This window comes from Saccopteryx bilineata, chromosome 4, assembly GCF_036850765.1.
Source record: "Saccopteryx bilineata isolate mSacBil1 chromosome 4, mSacBil1_pri_phased_curated, whole genome shotgun sequence".
In the NCBI taxonomy this organism is placed as follows: Eukaryota; Metazoa; Chordata; class Mammalia; order Chiroptera; family Emballonuridae; genus Saccopteryx; species Saccopteryx bilineata.
Window position 1 is genome coordinate 159,880,704 of NC_089493.1, and position 24,711 is coordinate 159,905,414.

Sequence of the window (24,711 nt, forward strand, 5' to 3'; positions counted from 1 at the left end):
GCCTGCGTGAAACCTGGGGGGGGCCTGCGGGGAGCCTGCGTGAAACCTTGGGGGGGGGCCTGCGGGGAGCCTGCGTGAAACCTGGTGGGGGGGCCTGCGGGGAACCTGCGTGAAACCTGGGGGGGGACCTGCGGAGAGCCTGCGTGAAACCTGGGTGGGGGGGCCTGCGGGGAGCCTGCGTGAAACCTGGGTGGGGGGGCCTGCGGGGAGCCTGCGTGGAACCTGGGGGGGGGCCTGCGTGAAACCTGGGGGGGGCGCCGCGGGGGCCTGCAAGGGCAGCTGAGCCGCGTCGGTCCGCAACCGTGGAGTTGGCATTGAACCTGCTGCGGGCCTTCCGGGGCCGGGCCGCGTCTGGGCCTGCGCGCGAGGCCGAGCTGTGCCGGCGGGTGGCCCGCAGCTGGGAGCCGCGGGCGGCCAGGCGGCGGGCAGGCAGTGCGCGGGACAGCCTTCGGCCCGCGGCCATGGCGGCGGTTCTGGGAGCGCGGGAGGTGACGCGGCACTTGTTGGCGGCGCTGCGGAGTTGCAGCCCCGGCCGTGCGGCCATGGTGAGTGGGAGGCTCCACGGCGCGGATTGGGGGCAGGAAGGGCCGCGCCGGCCCCGACGTGGGTCCGGCCAGCGGGCTCGGACTTGGGTACGCGCCCTGGTCGGACGCGCTGGTTTAAGACGAGCCTCAGCTTCCCAGTTTCTCTTGGCTGAAAAACTCCCATCGCAGTCTACATTTCCAACCGGAAAACTAACGAGGGTGACTTTTGGTCTTTAAGAAATATATAAGTAGTTGTAAAAATACTTGATGGTTAGGGTCACTGGATGTGATTAAGGGTGCTATTCGGTCCGCTAGGCTGTACGCTCGGTGAGAGCAGGGACCGCCTCCGTCAGGAGCGCTCGTTGTAAAACGGGGTGACCGGATGTTGAATTAAGTAATTTGTGTTTTTTTTTTTTTTTTGAGAAGTCATTAATAAATTTTCTTTTTGGTGACACAGCGATTGTTCTTTCCTCTCACGAGGGGCGTCAGTTTTCCTGCTTCAGAAGTTAATACGATATATTGGGAGTAAATTGAGTGTAAGTTTTAACATGTAGCACCACCTAGTGGGGAAATGTTGCATTAAACTCATCATTTTGACTTGCTTGTTAGAGCCCATTTGGCAGTTTGCAATTTTTTTTTTTTATAAATAAATTTTTATTTTAATGGGGTGACATCAATAAATCAGGGTACATACATTCAAAGAAAACATTTCCAGGTTATCTTGTTATTTAGTTCTGTTGCATACCCATCACCCGAAGAGAGATCGTCCTCCGCCACCCTCCATCCAATTCTCTCTGTACCCCTCCCCCTCCCCTCTCCCTCCTTCCCTCCCCCCACCCCCCATAGCCAGCACACTCCTGTTCATGCCTCTTAGTCTCGCTTTTATGTCCCACCAATGTATGGAATCCTGCAGTTCCTGTTTTTTTCTGATTCACCCATTTCACCCCGCACAATGCTACCAAGACTCCACCATTCCGCTATAAGTGATCCAATGTCACCCTTTCTCCTAGCTGAATAATATACCATGGTGTATATGTGCCCCGTCTTCTTTATCCAGTCCTCTATTTTTTTTACAGTGATTAACAGCCTTTAAGCAAACTCTTGGCCAATACAGCAAGAATCCATGAATGAGTAGTGTCCTTAACATGTTCCCCAAGTCCAAGTTGGCCCCATCACCATGCCAAATCCCCGAAAAATGCAACCCAACCACAGTTCAGTCTGTTAGGAGCCGCCACAGGGAGCAGGAGTCCAGGAAAGTTCCCCACAGGAAAAGTCCGCATGGCACTGGAATTGTTGTCACCATTCTATACTTTGCAGCTCATGTCCAAGTCCCAATGACCGCTGCTTCTAGCTGGTAATGATTCAGGCAGACTGGAAAAAACCATTTGCAGCATGCGTGGATATGGAGCTTCTGTTCTCCTCTGCCTGGAGAGTTGAGACCAGGTTGCTTTTCCCTGGAGCTCTGTGACTGTGGCCTGGTAAAGAGAACCTTGGGATACACTAAGCTGGGTGGCAAAGGTAAATTCATAATACAAGTTGGCATAAGGAGGAAAGAGAGCTCTAAATTAAGAGTAGGTCTCAGCCTGAAATATGAGTGGGGCATTGAGGTAAAAGGGATAAAGGAAACACTATATATTAAGCAAAGCAGCAGAAAATAGGACTGTCAACACCCACAACAGAGATCTTTGAGGGAAGAATAAAAAACCTGACTATTCAGGCAAAACATAGTTAAGTGGCCCTTGTGCAAATGAGATCAGTTTACCTGCTTCTTGGAAGAAATACCCTAGGCTCGTCCACAGTGTTGTAGATGGGGCCGACGGCCCTGGGCACCTTTTTGATAGAAGAAATTAAAAATATCTCGGGGATGGAGGAAGAGATAAGCACCTTGCTTTGTGGCCATTAAGGTGAGTGCTTAACACTAGTTGAGTGCTTACTGCCACCTAGGCTTGTCTCCAGGCATAACTCTGTCATCAGGGTACTGGTGATTAAGTAAAATTAGGGTGTTTGGGGAGAAATGAATAAACATATGATTTGAATGGCTGCCTCATGCCGGGTTCTATGCTGGACACCTTCACATTCAAGATCTCTTTCATTGAAACTTTCAAAAATCTCGTCAGGTTAATATTGGTAATATCTCCATTATAGACAAGAGGATAATGTTATGCAGAGAGGCTGTTATTTGTTGGGCATCCCACAGCTTCAAGTACCAACAAAGCTAGATCTTAAGTCAAGTTTATGCTCTTCAGATCCTTACTTTTCCCTGTCCCTACCTCCAACTCCCATTGAAAAAAATTAGGCCCACTGCAAAGGGTTCTGCAGAAAATGTGCCCCCAAGATGGCCATTCCTATTATGTAGATGAAATGGCTCCATTTCACAGTTCTGGACATGGTTTCTGTGCCTGGGCAGACATTGGTGGTGAGCACAGAGTGCATACTATTGACCTCATTGGGGATGTGGACAGTGGAGAACAGAAACAGCTCAGAGCTTGTTCCATAGACTCCAGGTGGTTAATAGTTTTCTCTGTAGCTACTCAATGTGGATACAGCTAATTCCTCTTCCAAAACACTGGGTTGACTTAAAATATTTAAGTGTTTAATGAGAATTTTATATTATTACCTGTTGTAGATCTTTGTGTGAAAAATTTCAGAATCTGTCATTTAAAAAAATGACTATTTTATTTCTTAGTAGCAATGGTTTTTTTTATAACAAGCCTGTGAATGTTTTTTATCTAAGTAAGAGGTATTTTTATTTATTCTTTTGTTAGAGAAACTAGAAAATTGGTGCATTAGCATCCTTTTTCCTCTTAATGGAGTGAGTTGTCTTTTTTTTTGTATTTTTCTGAAGCTGGAAATGGGGAGAGACAGTCAGACAGACTCCTGCATGCGCCCCACCATGCGCCCCACCGGGATCCACCCCGCACGCCCACCAGGGGGCGATGCTCTGCCCACCAGGGGGCTATGCTCTGCCCCTCCGGGGCGTTGCTTTGTCGCGACCAGGGCCACTCTAGCGCCTGGGGCAGAGGCCAAGGAGCCATCCCCAGCGCCGGGGCCATCTTTGCTCCAATGGAGCCTCACTGCGCGAGGGTAAGAGAGAGACGGAGAGGAGGAGGGGTGGAGAAGCAGATGGGCGCTTCTCCTGTGTGCCCTGGCCGGGAATCGAACCCAGGACTTCTGCATGCCAGGCCGACGCTCTACCACTGAGCCAACCAGCCAGGGCCTTTTTTAAAAATTTATTTATTGATTTTACAGAGGCAGGGAAAGCGAGAAGTATCATCTCATAGTTGCTTCACTTTAATTGTTCATTGATTGTTTCTCGTCTGTGCCTTGACTGGGCAAGCCCAGGGCTTTGAACTGGTGACTTCAGCATTCCAAGTCAACACTGTATCCACTGTGCCACCACAGGCCAGGCAAGTTGTCTTTTTTTATCCTTTAAAAGTTTTTTTATAGTCTGACCAGGCTGTGGCACAGTGGATGGAGTGTTGGACTGGGACACGGAGGACCCAGGTTTGAAACTCTGAGGTTGCCAGCTTGAGTGTGGGCTCATCTGGTTTGAGCAAGGCTCACCAGCTTGAGCCCAAGGTTGCTGGTTTGAGCTTGGTCTGCTGTAGCCCCCTGGTCAAAGCACATATGAGAAAGCAATCAATGAACAATTAAGGTGCCACAACGAAGAATTGATGCTTCTTGTTTCTCTCCCTTCCTGTCATTTCTCTTATCTGTCCTTTTTCTGTCTCTCTCTGTCTCTGTCAACAAAAAATAAAATTTTTTTAAAGTCTTTATATTTCAATTAGAGTTATCATTCAGTGTTATTTTATAATTTAGTTTTAGATGTACAGCATAGTGGTTAGACATTAATTTACAAAGTGCTTTCCTCAAGTCTAGTATCCACTTGGCACCATACATAGTTATGACAATATTATTTTCTATATTCTCTATGCTGTGCTTTACATCCCCATTGACTGTTTGGTAACTACCAATTAGTACTTCTAATTTTTTTTTTTTTTTGAGAGAAAGAGGGACAGATGAGAGAGAGATGAGAATCATCAACTCGTAGTTGCGGCACTTTAGTTGTTCATTGATTGCTTTCTTATACACACCTTGACTGGGGGGTTCTAGTTGAGCCAGTGATCCCCTGCTCAAGCCAGCAACCCTGGGCTCAAGCCAGTGACCTTTGACTTTAAGCCATTGACCTTTGGGCTCAAACCAGTAACCTTTGGGCTCAAGCCAACGACTGTAGGGTCATATCTATGATCCCACGCTCAAGGCAGCGAACCTGCGCTCAAGCTAGTGAGCCTGCATTTAAGCTGGTGACCTCGGGGCCTTGAACTTAGGTCCTTAGCATCCCAGAGGCAGAGAGAGACAGAGACAGGAACATCGAGCTGCCCTGTATGTGCCCTGACCAGGGAATCAAACTGGCAACCTCCATGTTCTGAGATGACGCTCCAACCAACCAAGCTCTCCGGCCAGGGCTTAATTTTTGTTGATTTTTTAGAGAAACAGAGAGAGGAAAGGAAAGAGAGGAAGGGAAAGAGAGGGGAAGGGGCAGGGAAGCATTCGTTGTTCCACTCAGTCAGGCATTTTTTGGTCACTTCCCATGTGTACCTTGACTGGGGATTGAAACTGCAACCTTGTTTTGGACTGAGCTAACTGGCCAGGGCCTCCCATCACTTTTTCATCCAGCCCCCCAGCCTCCCTCTCATCTGGCAGCCATCAGTTTTTTCTCTGTATCTGTGAGTCTGTTTCTGTGTTGTTTGTTCGTTTATTTTGTTCTTTGGATTCCACATGTAAGTGATAGCATATGGTATTTATCTTTCTCTGTCTGACTTCCATAATGCTCTATAGGTTCATCCATGCTGTCTTAAATGGAAAGAGTTTATTATTTTTTATGGCTGAATAGTATTCCACTGTGTGTGTGTGTGTGTGTGTGTGTGTGTGTGTGTATACCACATCTCTTTATCTGATCATCTATTGATGGGCACTTAGGTCGCATCCATGTCTTGGCTGTGGTAAATAATGCTGCAGTGAACATAGGGGTGTATGTATCTTTTTAAATTAGTATTTTGGATTTTTTCAGATAAATACCAGAATGGCATTGCTGGTAAAATGTTAGTTTTATTTTTTATGTTTTGAGGATCCTCCATACTGTTTTCCATAGTGGCTGCACTATTTTGCAATTCCACCAATCCCACCAACAGTGAGTGAGGGTATCCTTTTCTTTCTTTCCTCTTTCTCTTTTTTTAGCAAGAGAGAAAGAGAGAGAGAGGGACAGACAAATAGGAAGGGAGAGATGAGAAGCATCAACTTGTACCGGTGGCACTTTAGTTGTTCATTGATTGCTTTCTCATATGTGCCTTGATGGGGGGGGGGGGCTCCAGCTGAGCCAGTGATCCCTTGTTCAAGCCAGCGACCTTGGACTTCAAGCCAGCCACCTTTGGGCTTAAGCCAGTGACCATGGGGTCATTTCTATGATCCCATGCTCAAGCAGTTGACTCTGTGTCAAGCTGGATGAGCCTGTGCTCAAGCCAGCAACCTCTGAGTTTTGAACGTGGGTCTTCAGCTTCCCACATCGACGCTCTATCCACTGTGCCACCTCCTGGTCAGGCAAGGGTTCCCTTTGCTTCACACCCTTGCTAACACTTGTTTGTTGATTTATTGATGATAGTTATTTTGACAGGTGTGAGGTGATATCTCATTGTGGCTTTAATTTGCATTGTTGAGGATTTTTGCATTTATTTTCATCAGAAATATTGGCCTATAATTTTCTTTCTTTCTTTTTTAAATAATGTCTTCATCTGATTTTGGAATCAGGGTAATGGTGGCTTTATAAAATGAGCTTGGGAGCCTTCCCTCCTTTTGAATTATTTGGAGTAGTTTGAGAAGGATAGGTGTTAGTTCTTCTTTGAATGTTTGGTGAAATTTACCCGGGAAGCCATCTGGTGTTTGTTGGGAGTTTTTTGATTGCTGATTCGATTTCATTGATAGTAATTAGTCTGTTTCTTCTTGATTCAGTCTTAGAAGATTTTATGTTTCTAGGAATTTATTTATTCCATGCTGTTCAATTTGTTGGCGTATAATTGTTCATAGTATTTTCTTGCAATCCTTTGTGTTCCTGTGGTGTCAGTTGTCACTTCTCTTTCCTATCTGATTTATTTATTTAGGTTCTCCTTTTCTTGATGAGTCTTATTACAGGTTTATCAATTTGGTTTCTTTTCAAAGAACCAGTTCTTGATTTCATTGATCTTTTATATATTTTTGACTCAATTTTATTTATTTTTGCTCTGTTCTTTTTTTTTTTTTTAAGATTTTATTTATTCACTTTATAGAGGAGGGGGGAAGGGTGAAGGAGCAGGAAGCATCAACTTCCATATGTGCCTTGACCAGGCAAGCCCAAGATTTTGAACTGGTGACCGCAGCGTTCCAGGTCAAAGCTTGATCCACTGTGCCACCACAGGCCAGGCTTTGCTCTGACCTTTATTATTTCTTTTCTTCTACTCACTTTGGGCTTTTTTTGTTCTTTTGTTCCTTTAGGTATAAATTTATATTGTTTATTTGAGATTTTTCCTGTATTGCTATGAATTTCCCTCTTAGGACTGCTTTCACTGTGTTCCATAGATTTTGGGTGGTTGTGTTTTCATTTTTATTTGTCTCAGGGTATGTTTTGATTTCTTCCTTGATCTTATTGTTAACCCATTCATTGCTTAGTAGCATGTTATTTAACCTCCATGGGTTTGTGTGTTTTTCAGTTTTTTCCTTGTAATTGATTTCTAATTTCATACCATTGTGGTCAGAAAGAAGACATTTGATATGATTTTAGTCTTCTTAAATTTATTGAGACTTGTTTTGTGACCTAACATGTGGTCTGTCCTACAAAATGTTCCCTGTGCACTTGAAAAGAATGTATATTTGCTGCTTTGGGGTGGAATGTTCTGAAAATATCAATTAAATCCATCTGGTCTAATGTGTCACTTAAGTCTGCTATTACCTTGTTGATTTTCTATAAGCTCTATTCAGTGATATCAATGGGGTGTTAAATCCCCTATTATGACTGTGTTATTGTTTATTATTTTATTTTTTATTTTTTTGTGACAGAGACAGAGAGGGACAAATAGGGACAGACAGACAGAAAGGGAGAGAGATGAGAGGCATCAATTTGTTGTGGCACCTTAGTTGTTCATTGATTGCTTTCTCATATGTGCCTTGACAGGGAGGGGGGCTACAGCAGACGGAGTGACCCTTTGCTCAAGCCAGCGACCTTGGGCTCAAGCTGGTGAGCCTTGCTTAAACCGGCTGAGCCCACGCTCAAGCTGGCACTCTTGGGCTTTTGAACCTGGATTCTCTGCATCCCAGTCCGATGCTCTATCCACTGTGCCACTGCCTGGTCAGGCTATTATTATTGATTTTAGAGAGAGGTAAGGAGAGAGAGAAGCATTGACTTGTTTTTACACTTATTTATGCATACACTGGTTGATTCTTTTCTGTGCCCTGACCAGGGATTGACCCTGTACCTTGATGTGTGGGAACTATGCTCTAACCAACTCAGCTAACCAGCCAGGGCTGATGGTGTTACCTTTTTTTTTTTTTTTTTTGTATTTTTCTGAAGTGAGAAGCAGGGAGGCAGAGAGACAGACTCCTGCATGTGCCCGACTGGGATCCACCCAGCAAGCCCACTAGGGGACGATGCTCTGCCCATCTGGGACATTGCTCCATTGCAGCCGTAGCCATTCTAGTGCCTGAGGCGGAGGCCATGGAGCCATCCTCAGCTCCTGGGCCAACTTTGCTCCAATGGAGCCTTGGCTGTGGGAGGGGAAGAAAGAGAGAAAGGAGAGGGGAAAGGGTGGAGAAGCAGATGGGGGTTTCTCCTGTGTGCCCTGGCTGGGAATTGAACCTGGGACATCCACACATCGGGCAATGCTCTACCACTGAGCCAACCAGCCAGGGCCTGTGTTACTTTTTTCCCTTTCTTTATGTCTCATGCTTGTTTTATATATTTAGGTTCTCCTATGTTGGGTGCATAAATTCTCTTCTTGGATTAGTTCCTTTATCATTATGAAATGTTATTTCTCTCTTATTATAGTTTTTGTTTTAAACTTTATTTTGTCTGATATAATTTAATGGTACCCCAGCTTCTTTCTCATTTCCATTTGCATTAAATATCTTTTTCCATTCCTTGACTTTGAGTCTATGTGTGTCTTTTGATCTGAAGTGGGTGTCATGTAGACAACATATATATGGATTTTGTTTTCTTATCCATTCAGCCACCCTATGTCTTTTGATTGGAGCATTTAATCTATTTACATGTAAAATTATTATTGGTAGGTATGCAGTTTTGCCATTTTATTATCTATATCTGTGTTTTACCCCCTTCTTTTTCTTGAAGAAGTTCCCTTAACATTTCTTGTAATACTGATTTGCTGGTGCTAAACTCCTTTAGCTTTTTCTTGTCTGGGAAGATCTTTATTTCTCATTTAATTTTAAGTGATAACATTGCTAGGTAGAATAGTCTTGGTTATAGGTCTTTTCATCACTTTGAATATTTCATGCCCATCCCTTCTGGCCTGAAAAGTTTCTTTTGAGAAATCAACTAATGGTATTATGGGAATTTTCTTGTAGATTATTAACTTCCTTCCTTCCTTCTCTCCTCCCTTCTCTCCTCCTTCTTTTCCTCCCTCCCTCCCTCCTTCCCTCCCTCCCTCCCTCCCTCCCTTCCTTCCTTCCTTCCTTCCTTTTAAATTTTTATTTACTGATTTGAGAGAGAGAAACATCCAGTTGTTGTTCTAACTTATTCATGCTGTCATTGGTTGATTCTTATATGTGTTCTAACCAGGAATTAAACCTGTAACCTTTGTGTGTTTGGGATGATGCTCTAACCAACTGAGCTACGGAGCCATGGCTTAATTGTGATGTGTCTTGGTATGGGCCTCTTTGAGTTCATCTTTTTGGGGATTATCTGTGTTTCCTGGACTTGTATGTCTGTTTCCTTCATCAGGTTAGGGAAGTTTTTAAAATATTATTTCTTTATTTTTTATTTTTTTCAAGAGGAGAGGCGATACAGAGACAGACTCTAGCATGTGCTCCGACCGGGATCCACCTGGTGACCTCCGTCTAGGGCCAATGCTTTGCCCATTAGTGGCTTCTCACAGCTGAGCTATTTTCAGCACCTGAGGTGGAGGCTCAACAGAGCTATCCTCAACTCTGGGCTGACGTGCTTGAATAGAGCATGGCTGCAGGAGGGGAAGGCAGAGAGATGGAGAAAGAGAGAGAGAATGGGAATGAGGGGTGAAGCAGATGGTCCCCTCTTCTGTGTGCCCTGACTGGGAATTGAACCTGGGACTTCCACACAATGGGTTGATGCTCTACTGCTGAGCCAACTGGCTAGGGCCCTGATATTGTATATTTCTTAAATAGGTTCTAAATCCCTTGCTATCTCTCTCCTTCTAGTATTCCTATGATGCAAATGTTGTTCCACTGGATATTTTCCCAGAGTTTCCTTAAACTGGACACCTGGACACTTTTTCTTTTTAACAGAAACAGAGAGAGAGTCAGAGAGAGGAATAGACAGGGACAGACAGACAGGAACGGAGAGATGAGAAGCATCAATCATCCGTTTTTTGTTGTGCATTGCGACACCTTAGTTGTTCATTGATTGCTTTTTCATATGTACCTTGACCGCGGGCCTTCTGCAGACCAAGTAACCCCTTGCTCGAGCCAGCGACCTTGGGTCCAAGCTGGTGAGCTTTTGCTCAAACCAGATGAGCCCGCGCTCAAGGTGGCGACCTTGGGGTCTCGAACCTGGGTCCTCGGCATCCCAGTCCGTCACTCTATCCATTGCCCCATCGCCTGGTCAGGCTAAACTGAACACTTTTTAAAAATGTTTATTGCTTTTAGCAAGAGAGGAAAGGGGAGAGAGAGAGAGAGAGAGACAGAGATAGAGAGAAACAGAGAGGGACAAGAACATCGATCTCTTCTTATATATGCCCTTACTGGGGATTGAACCACCAACCTTTGCACTTTGGGATGATTCTCTAACCAACTGAACTATATGGCCAAGGCAAATTAGTCACATTTTTATTTCTTTTATTTTTATTTTACTATTTTTTTTTGTGACAGAGACAGAGAGAGAGAGTCAGAGAGAGGGACAGATAGGGACAGATAGGAAGGGAGAGAGAGGAGAAGCATCAATTCTTTGTTGTCGCACCTTAGTTGTTCATTGATTGATTTCTCATATGTGCCTTGACCGGGGGGCTACAGCAGACCGAGTAACCCCTTGCTCGAGCCAGTGACCTTGAGTTTAAGCTGGTGAGCCTTGCTCAAACCAGATGAGCTCGTGCTCAAGCTGGCGACCTCAAGGTTTTGAACCTGGGTCCTCCATGTCCTAGTCCAAGGCTCTATTCATTGCGCCACCTCCTGGTCAGGCAAACTAGTCACATTTTAAAAAATCGTTTTTTTTTCTTTTTGCTGTCACAACTGGATGTTTTCTGCCTCTTTGTCATTCAAATTGCTGAGTTGATCCTCTGTTTCACATAATCTGCTATTTATTCCTTGTATTCTTCATTTCAGTTTTTGTACTCTTCTTTTCTGACTGGTTCTTTTTTATGGTTTCTGTGTCTTTTTATGCTTAGTATCTCTGTTGAAGTTCTCATTAAGTTCTTTGAACATACTTATAAGCAATATTTTGAAAACTCTGGTAGATTGCATGCCTCCAATTTGTTTAGATCTTTTTTGGGGGTGGTGGTGACAGAGACAGAGAAACAGGGAGAGGGACAGATGGGAACGAAGGGAGAGAGATGAGAAGCATCAATTATTTGTTGCAGCACCTTAGTTGTTCATTGATTGCTTTCTCATATGTACCTTGACCAGGGGGCTACAGCAGAGCAAGTGATCCCTTGCTCAAGCCAGCGATGTTGGCCTCAAGCTAGCAACCTTGAGCTTTAAGCCAGCGACCATGGGGTCATGTCTATGATCCCATGCTCGAGCCAGAGACGCTGCACTCAAGCTGGCAACCCTAGGGTTTTGTTTCTTTTTTTTTTAATAAATAAATTTTTATTTTAATGGGGTGATATCAATAAATCAGGGTACATATATTCAAAGAAAACATGTCCAGGTTATCTTGCCATTCAATTATGTTGCATACCCATCACCCAAAGTCAGATTGTCCGCCATCACCTTCTAACTAGTTTTCTTTGTGCCCCTACCCCCCTCCCCCTCTCCCTCCTTCCCTCCCCCCGCCCCCTGTAACCACCACATTCTTGTCCATGTCTCTTAGTCTCGTTTTTATGTCCCACCAATGTATGGAATCCTGCAGTTCTTGTTTTTTTCTGATTTACTTATTTCACTCCATATAATGTTATCAAGATCCCACCATTTTGTTGTAAGTGATCCGATGTCATCATTTCTTCTAGCTGAATAGTATACCATGGTGGATATGTGCCACATCTTCTTTATCCAATCATCTATTTTTTTTTTTACAGTGATTAAAGCCTTTAAGCAAACTCTTGGCCAATACAGCAAGAATCCATAAAAGAGTAGTGTCCTTAACATGTTCACCAAGTCCAAGTTGGCCCCAATACCATGCCAAATCCCTGAAAAATGCAACCCAACCCCAGTTCAGTGTGTTATGAGCTGTCACAGGAGCAGGAGTCCAGGAAAGTCCACATCCAGGAAAAGTCCGCATGGCAATGGAATTGTTGTCACAATTCTATACTTTGCAGCTCATGTCCAAGTCCCAATGACCGCTGCTTCTAGCTGGTAATGATTCAGGTAGACTGGAAAAGCCATCTGTAGCATGTGTGGAGATGGAGCTTCTGTTCTCCTCTGCCTGGAGAGATGAGACCAGGTTGCTTTTCCCTGGTCTCAACTAATTTTTAAGACTGTGGCTTGGTAAAGAGAACCTTGGGATATACTAAGCTGGGTGGCAAAGGTAGATTCATAATAGAAGTTGGCAAAAGGTGGAAAGAGAGCTCTAAATTAGGAGTAGGTCCCAGCCTGAAATATGAGTGGGGCATTGAGGTAGGAGGAATAAAGGAAACACTATATATTAAACAAAGCAGCAGAAAATAGGACTGTCAACACCCACAACAGAGATCTTTGAGGGAAGAATAAAAAACCTGACTATTCAGGCAAGACATAGTTAAGTGGCCCTTGTGCAAATGAGATCAGTTTACCTCTTCTTGGAAGAAATACCCTAGGCTCGTCCACAGTGTCATAGATGGGGCCGACAGCCCTGGGCACCTTCAGCCTTCAGTGGCAAACCCCAGCATTCTGGGCAAGGTTAGGTCATAGGTAGCTGGAGCAGGGCTGGAAGAGACTGAACCCTCCCTTAGAGGAGTGAGGGAGAAGCCTACCTTCCAGTGTCCCTGTTTCCTCACAACAGAGGCATGTAAGCCTGGCAGGCTTTAGCTCAATGACCTTCCTTTCCACTATTGAAGCAGGACCCAGATGGCATCCTATGAGACCCCTTTGGGGCGTTGGAGCCTTTAAGAGCATATCCTAAAATCTGGTAGTTCCCGATCTCTATTGGGCTTTTTCTGCCTCTAGGTATCTTAAAGGCCATGCTCAGAAGATCTCACTGAGGGGCTTGAGTATCCCCATCCGCCTATATAAATCTTTTCCATATATCTGGAGCTATTTGGAAAAAGACAAAACAGTGTTATTAGCTGGATCAAATAAAGAAGGTAGTAGTTTGCAGGAGAAAAAGATTTGGCGTCTCCTGTTCATCAGCATTCAAAAACAATTAAAATTTTTTTAAAGTAAAAAGCATGATATGGTAGACCCGTAGGAGTTCCAGGATATGACTCCCCCCTTTTAAATTTTTTTAAAATTGACCTTAAAATATTTGCTGGGTACACTTTAATAATACCTTGACTTTAAAGATTGTAAGAATGACAAAATACAGTAAATGCTTTTGCTCCATATGCAGGAGCATTGTCAGTTTAACCAGTTTAGGAAATCCAATAATAGAACAATGCATACAGACAATGAGCTATAACATGCTTAGCAGCCTCTCCTGTTCTGACAGAGGTTACTATAAATCCAGAATATGTATCCACTGTAATGTGGACATAGGACTGTTTGCCAAATGAAAGTATATGGGTAACATCCATTTGCCAAAGTTGTCCTGGTATGGGTCCTTCAGGGTTAAGTCCAAATGAAGGGGCAGATTGTAGTATAGAACCCCTTGGACAGGATTTCCCATTCTGCCGTGCTGCTTCCTGAGAAAGTTGAAACTGTTTACACGGGGCTGCAGTGTTCTGGTGATGAATAGTATGAGACTGAATTGCTCGATCTGTCATGGTTGCTCCAAATAATTTTTTGGGGGGTAGCTTGATCAACAAGGGCATTCCTAGGCCCTGGCCGGTTAGCTCAGTGGTAGAGCATTGGCCTGGCATGCAGGAGTCCCAGGTTCGATTCCCAGCCAGGGCACACAGGAGAAGCACCCATCTGCTTCTCCACCCCTCCCCCTCTCCCTCCCCTCTGTCTCTCTCCTCCCCTCCTGCAGCCAAGGCTCCATTGGAGCAAACTTTGCCCAGGCGCTGAGGATGGCTCTGCGGCCTCTACCTCGGGTGCTAGAATGGCTCTGGTTGCAACAGAGCAACACCCCAGATGGGCAGAGCATCCCCCCCCCGGTAGGCGTGCCGGGTGGATCCCGGTCGGGCGCATGTGGGGAGTCTGTCTGACTGCCTCCCTGTTTCCAACTTCAGAAAAAAAAAATAGGGCATTCCCTTGTGCTAAAGCTCCAGGGAGCATGGAGTGAGCTCGAGTATGTCCTATAAAACATGGAGCTCTATGTTGACATACAAGTCTTTGAAGAAGGAGGAACTGCTGAAATAGTTCATCAGCATTTGTCCCTAAGACAGCAGTCTTTAGAGTGGAAACACCACAAGTAAATATTTGCTGTCTGTATATAGATTAAAGGGGGAATATGGCAAATACTGAAAAGCCATGATCATGGCATATAATTCTAGACTTTGAGCTGATTTTAAGTTGACAGTTTCACTATAAAGTTGTACATTGATTTGCAAGAGCGATTTGCCATTTAGTGGAAGTTTCCCAGAGCCATTGTTGTTGATCCTTTGAAAAAAGGAACAACAATAATTTTGAGGCTCAAAACCTATAAGCTGTAAGGGTCGCCTATGCCCCTTGATAATCCAGGAGGCAACAAGATCAAAATATGGCAGTGTATTCCACGGGCTATTAGATGGTTCAATGTGCTCAAGCTGTAGCTGCTCTTGTACCAATTGAGCAGCTGCCCTAAGTTTCTCCTGAGAAAGGGGCCATTGGTCTACCCATACAGGATTATCTGATTTCCAAGTAATTGGGTCTGCACAATGCATTATTGAGGTAGCAGGAGCTACCAAGGCCCCTATGCTAAATTTTGATATCCTAATCCACACCTGGTATTGGGTGCCATTTCTATGGGGGTGAGAATTCCTTGCTGTTCTTTCCCTAGTCCGTTGGTGGGCAAAAATCCCCAATCAAGCATCTGAGTACTGACTAAACCATTAGGACTGACAAGCAACGCTCCCATATTTTTCAAAACATCTCTACCTCACAAATTTAACTGGCCATCCAGGGAGCACATAGGCTTAAAAAATCCAGAATGACCTTCTTAATCTTACCAATGTAGAAAACTAGAACTTTTTTTGAGGGGATTTACTCTGCCCTATACCTTATAATTCTGTGGCTGCTGCATGAGTGGGCCAGGAAGGAGGTCAATGTAGCTTAGCAATAACAGATACATCAGCTCCACTATCTAAAAGTTCTTTAAATTTATGCTCATGTATTGTTAGTTCCATTTCAGGGCGTTCCTGACCTATTTTTTTTAATCCAATTGGCAAAATCAGAGGAGCCAAATCACCAATTTGCTTGGAGCCCCTTTTGCAGGTTGTGGCCTGAGAAACAGAATTAGCATCCTTAACCCCAGGGTTTCTAACCTGGGTCCTCCACGTCCCAGTCCGACGCTCTATCCACTATGCCACCACCTGGTCAGGCAGTGTGTGGGTTTTTGACTTTTTGCAGGAAAGATTTTACAACATGAGTCCAGGTGATTTTTTTTTTAAAATAGGGACAGAGAGAGAGTCAGAGAGAGGGATAGATAGAAACAGACAGACAGGAACGGAGAGAGATGAGAAGCATCAATCATTAGTTTTTCGTTGCAACACCTTAGTTATTCATTGATTGCTTTCTCATATGTGCCTTGACTGAGGGCCTTCAGCAGACCGAGTAACCCCTTGCTCGAGCCAGTGACCTTGGGTTCAAGCTGGTGAGCTTTGCTCAAACCAGATGAGCTCGCGCTCAAGCTGGTGACCTCTGGGTCTCAAACCTGGGTCTTCCGCATCCCAGTTTGATGCTCTATCCACTGTGTCACTGCCTGGTAGGCGAGTCCAGGTGATTTTGAGGGTACACTTATTAAAATAGGACAGTGAAAGGCTGCTAAAGTGGTGTGGGACCATCCAAAGAGCGCTGGACCAGGAGTTTAGAGCCCTGAGTTCTGATTCTGGGGACTTGCACGGTGTCCTTGGATGGGTGTGTTACCTGAGTTTCCTAAGTCCTAGATGCTGGCCATTATCAGTGGTCATTGGTAAGATGGCCAGTGGTAATGGTCAATCTCACTTATATCTGTAATAAATCAGAGAAACTGAATTGTGAAGTTTGAAACAGAAGTAAGGGGTAATGAAACACCATACTGTGAGGCAGCTTACTTCATACATAGCTAGCCTTGTTTTTGTTTATATTTTGAGAACTTTGCATTTTGAGGACAAAGGAACCAAAGATGGTTAGAAATTGTTGCCCTTAAGACTTTTTTTTTTTACATATCTAATAAGGAAAAGAGTTATATTTTTATTTGAGTTTAACTAAAATTTTAAGTTTCAATACTAATGTGTTCTTTTCATAGTCAGCGGATGCTCACTTGTTGACAGCAGAGGAGAGGAACCAAGTTATACTTGACCTTAAAACAGCAGGATGGTCAGAATTAAGAGAGAGAGATGCCATCTACAAAGAATTCTCCTTCAAAAATTTTAATCAGGTAATTATGATATATTCTTGCTAGTCCCATGGTCTGATTTTGTCACCTTAGACTGTAACTCTTTCTAATACTATTGGTTGTATGGTCTTTCTAATACTATTGGTTGTATGGTCTCATGTGGGCCCAGGATCCAAATCCTTTTCTTTAAGAATTCAAGGATAGTTGCTTCATCCTGCTGACATCTGATGCCACCCAACCGAGTGGGCCATCCTTACTTAGCTCTCGGGGAAGAGGGTGGTTTGTGTCATTTGGAAAATAAAATTCTGAAACCACTATTGCTTTGATTTGGTGTCCTTTCAGATTTTAAATAATGTGGTGAGAGAGTGTGAGTTTTTTCTATTCATCCGAAGGGGGCATGAGTAACAACAGTTGAGAAACCACACACCAGCTTGACTGATTTTCCCTAATTTTCTTGGATGATTGTCAAGTTTTCTTTCTTCCTCTAGTTGTATTTCTGTATAAATCAACTCCCAAGCTGCACCCTCTTCTCTGATTGGCTCGTTTCCCCCAAGCCCAATAGACAGCCCTTGAAGTTTTTCTTAAAAGCTGACCTCCAGGTGGAGACTCAGCCTTCACAAGGGAACTGTGAATGAGGCGCCACCCTGTTTAGAGAGTCATCTCCCATGACTAACCTTGCAGTTCTTACTCCGTTGCATTTGTATAAGCTCAGTGCTTTTGACTATTTCATGTTTGTTCAGTTAGTTTGGTAATCCTCAGGACAGATTTATTGTTTTTATTTACATTATGTGTCAGCATCTAGAAGGCAGAGACCATCTTTGCTTAAATAACTCTCTGTTGTATCCAACACAGTTCTGTGTACAAACAGGCATTTGATAAATGCAGACATTAATTACAGCATTTGCTCATTTCTGGAAGGGTGTGTGAGGACCAGATTTCCACCAAAGAAAGCTCCGCATGTTTTCCTAGTAAATGCCGTTGGCTCCACTGAGCTGCGTGCCCTCTTCTGCTTTCTATCCATCTGGTTGCCAGCCTTCCACTGTGAGTCTCCAACTCCTGAGGAAACCGGACCACGCTGACTCCCTGTCACTGCTGCCTATGTGCTCAAAAGCTCTTGTCAGGGGCTTAGCACTCTGTGGCTGGTGGCGGGGAATCCCTTCGGTACAGTAAGCTTGTGCATAAGCTCTAGGTAGCATTTTCCAAGCTTATTAAAATTCTTACATGTGTACAGCCTGACTCCTTTAAGCCTGGGCTAATTTATTGGGCTTGAACATGTGGCTTAAAGTACTTGAGTCATGTTGCCTCAGGCTCTAACCGTGAGTCAGTTGTCCAGCCCCACTCTAACCTTGTGCCAGGGTGACTTTCAGAGATGGGAGGGAAGGGAAGCTGTCCTGGGCAGCCTCGATTAATTGTAGCATTATTCACCAGGACATCTAATTAAGGAATCATTTTTTCTCCCTTCATCCAGCTTTTAGGAGAAACAGGCAGATGACAAGAAAATCAGCTGATGTCAGGGAATGTATTCGGAGAACCAGCACTGAGTCCATATCTGAGGGTCGTTTCTCGAGCCAGGCTCCTATGATGGCAGCTGATGTCCTCACAGCTGCCTGTGCCCATCAGCCAGAGACCATCAGAAACACCATTAGCTGAATGAGTGGGGTCCACTGCTTGCTTAAGGGAGGGAGACCACAGTGCAGAGGGACCCAGGCACATCTCAGGGAGGTGGGGTGAGACTTCTTACAGGATTTGGGCTTGTGTTAGTGATTTGGGTGAGTTGTTAAGGAATTAGGGTTTTGCTCTGGAGTGGATGTTGTCAATAACTGTATAATTCTATAATTTAGTATTTTTTTAATTGAAGAACTCCTTTTGTAAATTTCTTTTATTTATGTATAGTTGGTATGCAATATTATCTTAGTCATGTTTCAGATATATATATATATATATATATATATATATAAAAGTATTTTAATAAATTTTACCTATAGGGAGAAGAGACTAAACTAAAAATTGTAAAAAGCAATAGTCACTCATTAGCTGGGAGGTGTGTGTGTGTGGGGGGGGGTTGGGTATTTTATTTATGGTTTGTCTGTATTTAGATATCATGGCAGAGGTCTTATTTTTGATGTAATTTCCTAGAGGCAACATAGGCTCCTCAACCATGGCACAGGATTTTATCGGGTAGAGGTCAAGGCTGGTGCTGACGTGTGGTCCAGGGCCCATCTCCAGGGCTGCTGCAGCATTCTCTGAGGGCTCTTCTGGTCCTGGGGCCTCTGGGAGAGGTGGATGCGCACCCACAGAGGGCCGTTGTCTGATGTTGAACTTCATGTACAACACCAAGGCCGGGTGCGCTGGCCAGGCCAGCTCCTGCCAGTGCCAGGGCCTGGCTGACAGTCCTGGGCCAGCTCCAGGCATCGGGGTGCTCTTCTCCTTCTCTCAGGGATGTTTAGGGTGGTGGCCCTTGGATGCTCACAAGTCCTCACTTAGCTTTCACTTAGGATAGAAAATCTGTTGTTGCTGTTTTATTATAAAACAGTAACATAAAAAATTAAAATAGGTTGCGGAGAGACAAGATGGCGCAGGAGTAGGCGGACGTACCAACTACTACCTCCCAGAACCAAAGTGGATTACAAACTAATTTTATGAACTATCATCTGGAAAAACCAACTTTGGACTAAACTAAGAGGACTCTTCAACCAAGGAACACTGAAGAAGCCACACAGAGACTGGTAGGAAAAGTGGAAACGGGGAAACGCGGAGAGGGCTGCCCAGCTCCCTGGAGTGAACGGCAGCAGGGAGAGACTCGTGTGGCGGGAAGTGAGTTTAGCAGAGGGGGAAGGGTCCTAAGCCCCAGGAACAAAGCCCCAGCCTGTAGCCCCAGAGCCCAGAAGAGGCATAAGGACAGTATTTAGCTGGAAACAACTCAGGATACTGTTTTTGAGAAAGAGTCTGATTTCTCAGACCCAGGATCCTTCTTAAAGGGACCGCGCAGAACATCTCTCTCATAACCACCCACCCAGGGCTCCTGGGGATGGGGGGAGAGAGGAGAGGACCAGAGTAACAGGAAGAGAGTGTAATCTGGGAGGCACAGGGAGAAACATTTTGGGAGATAGCCACCCTAACCCCTGGGACAAGTCACCCCCCAAAGCTGAAATGAATATTTCCCCTGGAAACAGCAATACCAGCAAAGGGAAGCAGGAGAGCAGCCAAACAAGCTCCCCCGCGGCATTCAGAGCAGAGTCGCAAAGAAGGAGGGAGCTTTTGGGTCTACAGTAGTGAGTCTTAGGGTCCGAGCTACAACGCCCCCACCCACGAGGCTGAGGGCACGCCAGAGGGTGGGCGGCAGCGGGAGACAAAAGTGGGGTTCTGCTGGCAGGGGCGGAAGCCAGCTGGCCACCACTGGGCTCAGGTGTGAGCTCAATCTTGCCGGGCTGGGGAGAAGGGGGCGTGCAAAAGCGGTAAAGCTCAGCTGCCGGCAGCCTGTAATCCAGCCTGCGGGGGGAAAAGGGCGGGAACCCAGGAAAGGGAGGAGACCAGCCCCTGAAAAAGGGCAGAGGAGCACAGCTTTGCCCCGCCCATGCAACCCAGGCTTCCGGTCTGACTTGGTAGCCGGCTCCTCCCGCGGGGATGGAGCCAAAAGCCCAGTAGAGGCGGAGTTCCGCTACTGAGCTGAGCTTGGGAACGCAGTCCTGCCCGGTGGTAGAGCCAAGGCTAGCAGCCGGTCCTCGAGTGGGCTCCTCCTGCAAGGGCAGGGCGAAAGCCCGGAAACAGGTGGAGACCCGCAGCTGAGCAAAGGTGCTAGCCAGTGCCCTCAGGACCGAGCATAACGTCACACACAGGGGCAGGGCAAAGGCCAAGGCCGCCAAGGCCAAGGTGCACCTGAGCACGTAATCACAGCCACTCCTGTGAAGAGAAAATGCGGAGGCAGAGAAATACAACACAAATAAACCAAGAGAAATCCCCAGAAAAGGACCTAAATGAATCAGATAAAACCAAATTACCAGATGCAGAGTTTAAAATAATGATTGTTAGGATGCTCAAAGATATCAGAACAACCATAGATGGCCATTACGAAAACATAAATAAAGAGATAACAAATATAAAAAAGGACATTGAAATAATAAAAAAGAATCAGTCAGAAATGACAAATACAATATCTGAAATAAAGAATACAATGGAAGGAATTAAAAGCAGGATGGATGAAGCAGAAAATCGAATCAGTGAGTTAGAGGACACAATAAATAAAGGCACGGAAGCAGAGCAGAAAAAAGAAAAGAGACTCAAAAAGTCTGAGGAAACTCTAAGCTCTGTGACAATATGAAGAAAAATAACATCTGCATCATACGGGTTCCTGAAGAAGAAGAGAAAGAACAAGGGATAGAGACTTTATTCAAACATATTATAGCGGAAAACTTCCCCCAATTAAGGCAGGAAAACATTTCACATGTTCAGGAAGCACAGAGAATTCCATTAAGGAGAAACCCAAAGAAACCAACACCAAGACACATCATAATTAAAATACCAAAGCTAAATGATAAAGAGAAAATATTAAAAGCTGCTAGAGAAAAAAAGACTATCACCTACAAAGGAGCCCCCATAAGGATGACTTCTGACTTCTCAACAGAAACACTTGAGGCCAGAAGGGAATGGCAAGAAATATTCAAAGTAATGCAGAACAAGAACCTACAACCAAGACTACTTTATCCAGCAAGGCTATCATTTAAAATTGAAGGAAAAATAAAAAGCTTTACAGACAAAAAAAGAAACTCAAGGAATTCACTGCAACCAAACCAATGCTGCAAGAAATGCTAAGGGACCTGTTGTAAACAGATCAAAGGAAGAAAAGAATATAGCAAAAGAGGAATACATTTTTAAAGAAAAAAATGGCAATAAACAATTACATATCAGTAATAACCTTAAATGTTAATGGATTAAATGATCCGGTCAAGAGACATAGGGTAGCTGCGTGGATAAGAAAACAGGACCCATACATATGCTGTCTACAAGAGACACACCTTAAATCAAAAGATGCACACAGACTGAAGATAAAAGGATGGAAAAAAAAAATTTCACGCAAATGGAAATGAAAAAAAAGCTGGGGTAGCAATATTTATATCAGACAAAATGGACTTTAAAACAAAGACCATAGTTACAGATAAAGAAGGTCACTACATAATGATAAAGGGAGCAATCCAAAAGGAAGATATAACCATTATAAATATCTACACACCTAATATAGGAGCACCTAAATATATAAAGCAGACTTTGATGGAGTTAAAGGGCGAGATCAACAGCAATACTATAATAGTAGGGGATTTCAGTACCCTATTAACATCATTAGATAGATCCTCAAGAAAGAAAATCAACAAAGAAACAGCAGACTTAAAGGACATATTAGATCAACTCGATTTAATAGGTATCTTCAGAACCTTTCACCCTAAAACAGCAGAATATACATTCTTTTCAAGTGCTCATGGTACATTCTCTAGAATAGACCACATATTAGGGCACAAAAGTGGTCTCAACAAATTTAAGAAGATTGAAATCATATCAAGCACTTTCTCTGACCACAATGGCATTAAACTAGAAATCAACCACAATAGAAAAAATTGAAAAACATTTAAACACTTGGAAACTAAATAGCACGTTATTAAATAATGAATGGGTTAACATTGAGATCAAAGAAGAAATTAAAAAATTCCTAGAAACAAACGATAATGAGCATACATCAACTCAAAATTTATGGGACACAGCAAAAGCAGTCCTGAGAGGGAAGTTTATAGCATTACAGGCATACCTCAAGAAGCTAGAAAAAGCTCAAATAAACAACTTAACCCTGCATCTAAAAGAACTAGAAAAAGAACAGCAAGTAAAGCCCAGAGCTAATAGAAGGAAGGAAATAATAAAGATCAGAGCAGAAATAAATGACACAGAGGCTAAAGAAACAATACAGAGGATCAATGAAACCAGGAGCTGGTTCTTTGAAAAGGTAAGCAAGATCAATGAACCTTTAACGAGACTCACCAAGAAAAAAAGAGAGAGGACTCAAATAAATAAAATTAGAAACGAGAGTGGAGAAATAACAACTGACACAACAGAAATACAAAATATTGTAAGAAAATACTATGAAGAACTGTTCGCCAAAAAACTAGACAACCTAGATGAAGTGGACAAATTCCTTGAATCATATAATCTTCCAAAAATCAATCTGGAAGAATCAGAAAACCTAAACAGACCAATTACAACAAATGAGATTAAAACAGCGATCAAAAAAATCCCCAAAAAGAAAAGTCCTGGGCCTGATGGCTTCACAAGTGAATTCTACCAAATATTCAAAGAAGAACTCCTTTCTTTCTCAAGCTATTTCAAAAGATTCAAGAGGAAGAAAGACTTCCAAACTTTTTTTATGAGGCGAGCATAATTCTGATTCCAAAACTAGGCAAAGACAACACAAAAAAAGAAAATTATAGGCCAATATCCCTGATAAACTTAGATGCAAAAATTCTGAACAAAATATTAGCAAACCGGATCCAGCAATATATGAAAAAAATCATACACCATGTTCAAGTGGGATTTATTCTTGGGAGGCAAGGCTGGTACAATATTCGCAATTGAATCTATGTGATTCATCACATAAACAAAAGGAAGGAGAAAAACCACATGATAATTTCAATAGATGCAGAAAAAGCATTTGATAAAGTCCAGCACCCATTCATGATCAAAACTCTCAGCAAAGTGGGAATACAGGGAACATACCTCAACATGATAAAGGCCATCTATGACAAACCCACAGCCAACATCATACTCAATGGGCAAAAATTAAAAGCAATCCCCTTAAGATCAGGAACAAGGCAGGGGTGCCCCCTTTCACCACTTTTATTCAACATAGTTCTGGAAGTCCTAGCCACAGCAATCAGACAAGAAAAAAAAATAAAAGGCATCCAAATTGGAAAAGAAGAAGTAAAACTATCATTATTTGCAGATGATATGATATAGTATATAGAAAACCTTAAAGTCTCAGTCAAAAAACTACTAGACCTGATAAATAAATTCGGCAAGGTGGCAGGATATAAAATCAATACTCAGAAATCAGAGGCATTTTTATACACTAATAATGAACTGTCAGAAAGAGAAATCAAGGAATCAATCCCCTTTACCATTGCAACCAAAAAAATAAAGTACCTAGGAATAAATCTAACCAAGGAGATTAAAGACTTGTACTCAGAAAATTATAAAACATTGATAAAAGAAATCAGGGAAGATACAAATAAGTGGAGGCATATACCGCGCTCATGGTTAGGGAGAATAAACATCATTAAAATTTCTATATTACCCAAAGCAATTTATAAATTCAATGCAATACAGATTAAAATAATGATGATTTAGAACACATATTCCAAAACTTTATATGGAACCAAAAGAGAATATGAATAGCCTCAGCAATCTTGAAAAGGAAGAATAAAGCGGGAGGTATCACACTTTCGGATATCAAGTTATATTATAAGGCCATTGTACTCAAAACAGCATGGTACTGGCATAAGAACAGGCACAGGGATCAATGGAACAGAACAGAGAACCCAGAAATAAACCCACAGCTCTATGGACAACTGATATTTGACAAAGGAGGTAAGGAAATACAATGGAGTAAAGACAGCCTCTTCAACAAATGGTGTTGGGAAAATTGGACAGCTACCTGCAAAAAAATGAAACTAGACCACCAACTTACACCACTCACAAAAATAAACTCAAAATGGATAAAATACTTAAATGTAAGCCGTGAAACCATAAGCATCTTAGAAGAAAACATAGGCAGTAAGCTCTCTGACATCTCTCGCAGCAATATATTTGCTGATTTGTCTCCACAGGCAAGTGAAATAAAAGACAGGATAAACAAATGGGACTTTATCAAACTAAAAAGCTTCTGCACAGCTAAAGACAATAAGAACAGAATAAAAAGACAAACTACACAATGGGAGAATATATTTGACATTGCGACTGATAAGGGGTTAATAACCAAAATTTATAAAGAACTTGTAAAACTTAATACCAGGAAGACAAACAATCCAATCCAAAAATGGGCAAAAGAAATGAATAGACACTTCTCCAAAGAGGACACACAGATGGCCAATAGGCATATGAAAAAATGATCAACATCACTAATCATTAGAGAAATGCAAATTAAAACCACAATGAGATATCACCTCACACCAG

The 24,711-nt window shown here is 43.3% G+C and overlaps 1 protein-coding gene across 2 annotated transcripts in view; it reads left to right on the forward strand.

The window, feature by feature from the left end:
- Positions 1–256: 256 nt before the first annotated feature.
- The window catches only part of PCBD2 (pterin-4 alpha-carbinolamine dehydratase 2), a 95,687-nt gene continuing 71,232 nt past the window's right edge, over positions 257–24,711 (forward strand). Inside the window, exons 1-2 of one of the 2 annotated variants that reach the window (XM_066272506.1) lie at positions 257–545; positions 16,414–16,545. In XM_066272506.1, the coding sequence (XP_066128603.1) occupies positions 462–545; positions 16,414–16,545 (216 nt within the window). In that variant the 5' untranslated portion in view covers positions 257–461. The remainder of the gene's footprint in view (positions 546–16,413; positions 16,546–24,711) is intronic. The other variant, XM_066272507.1, reaches the window with a different exon arrangement.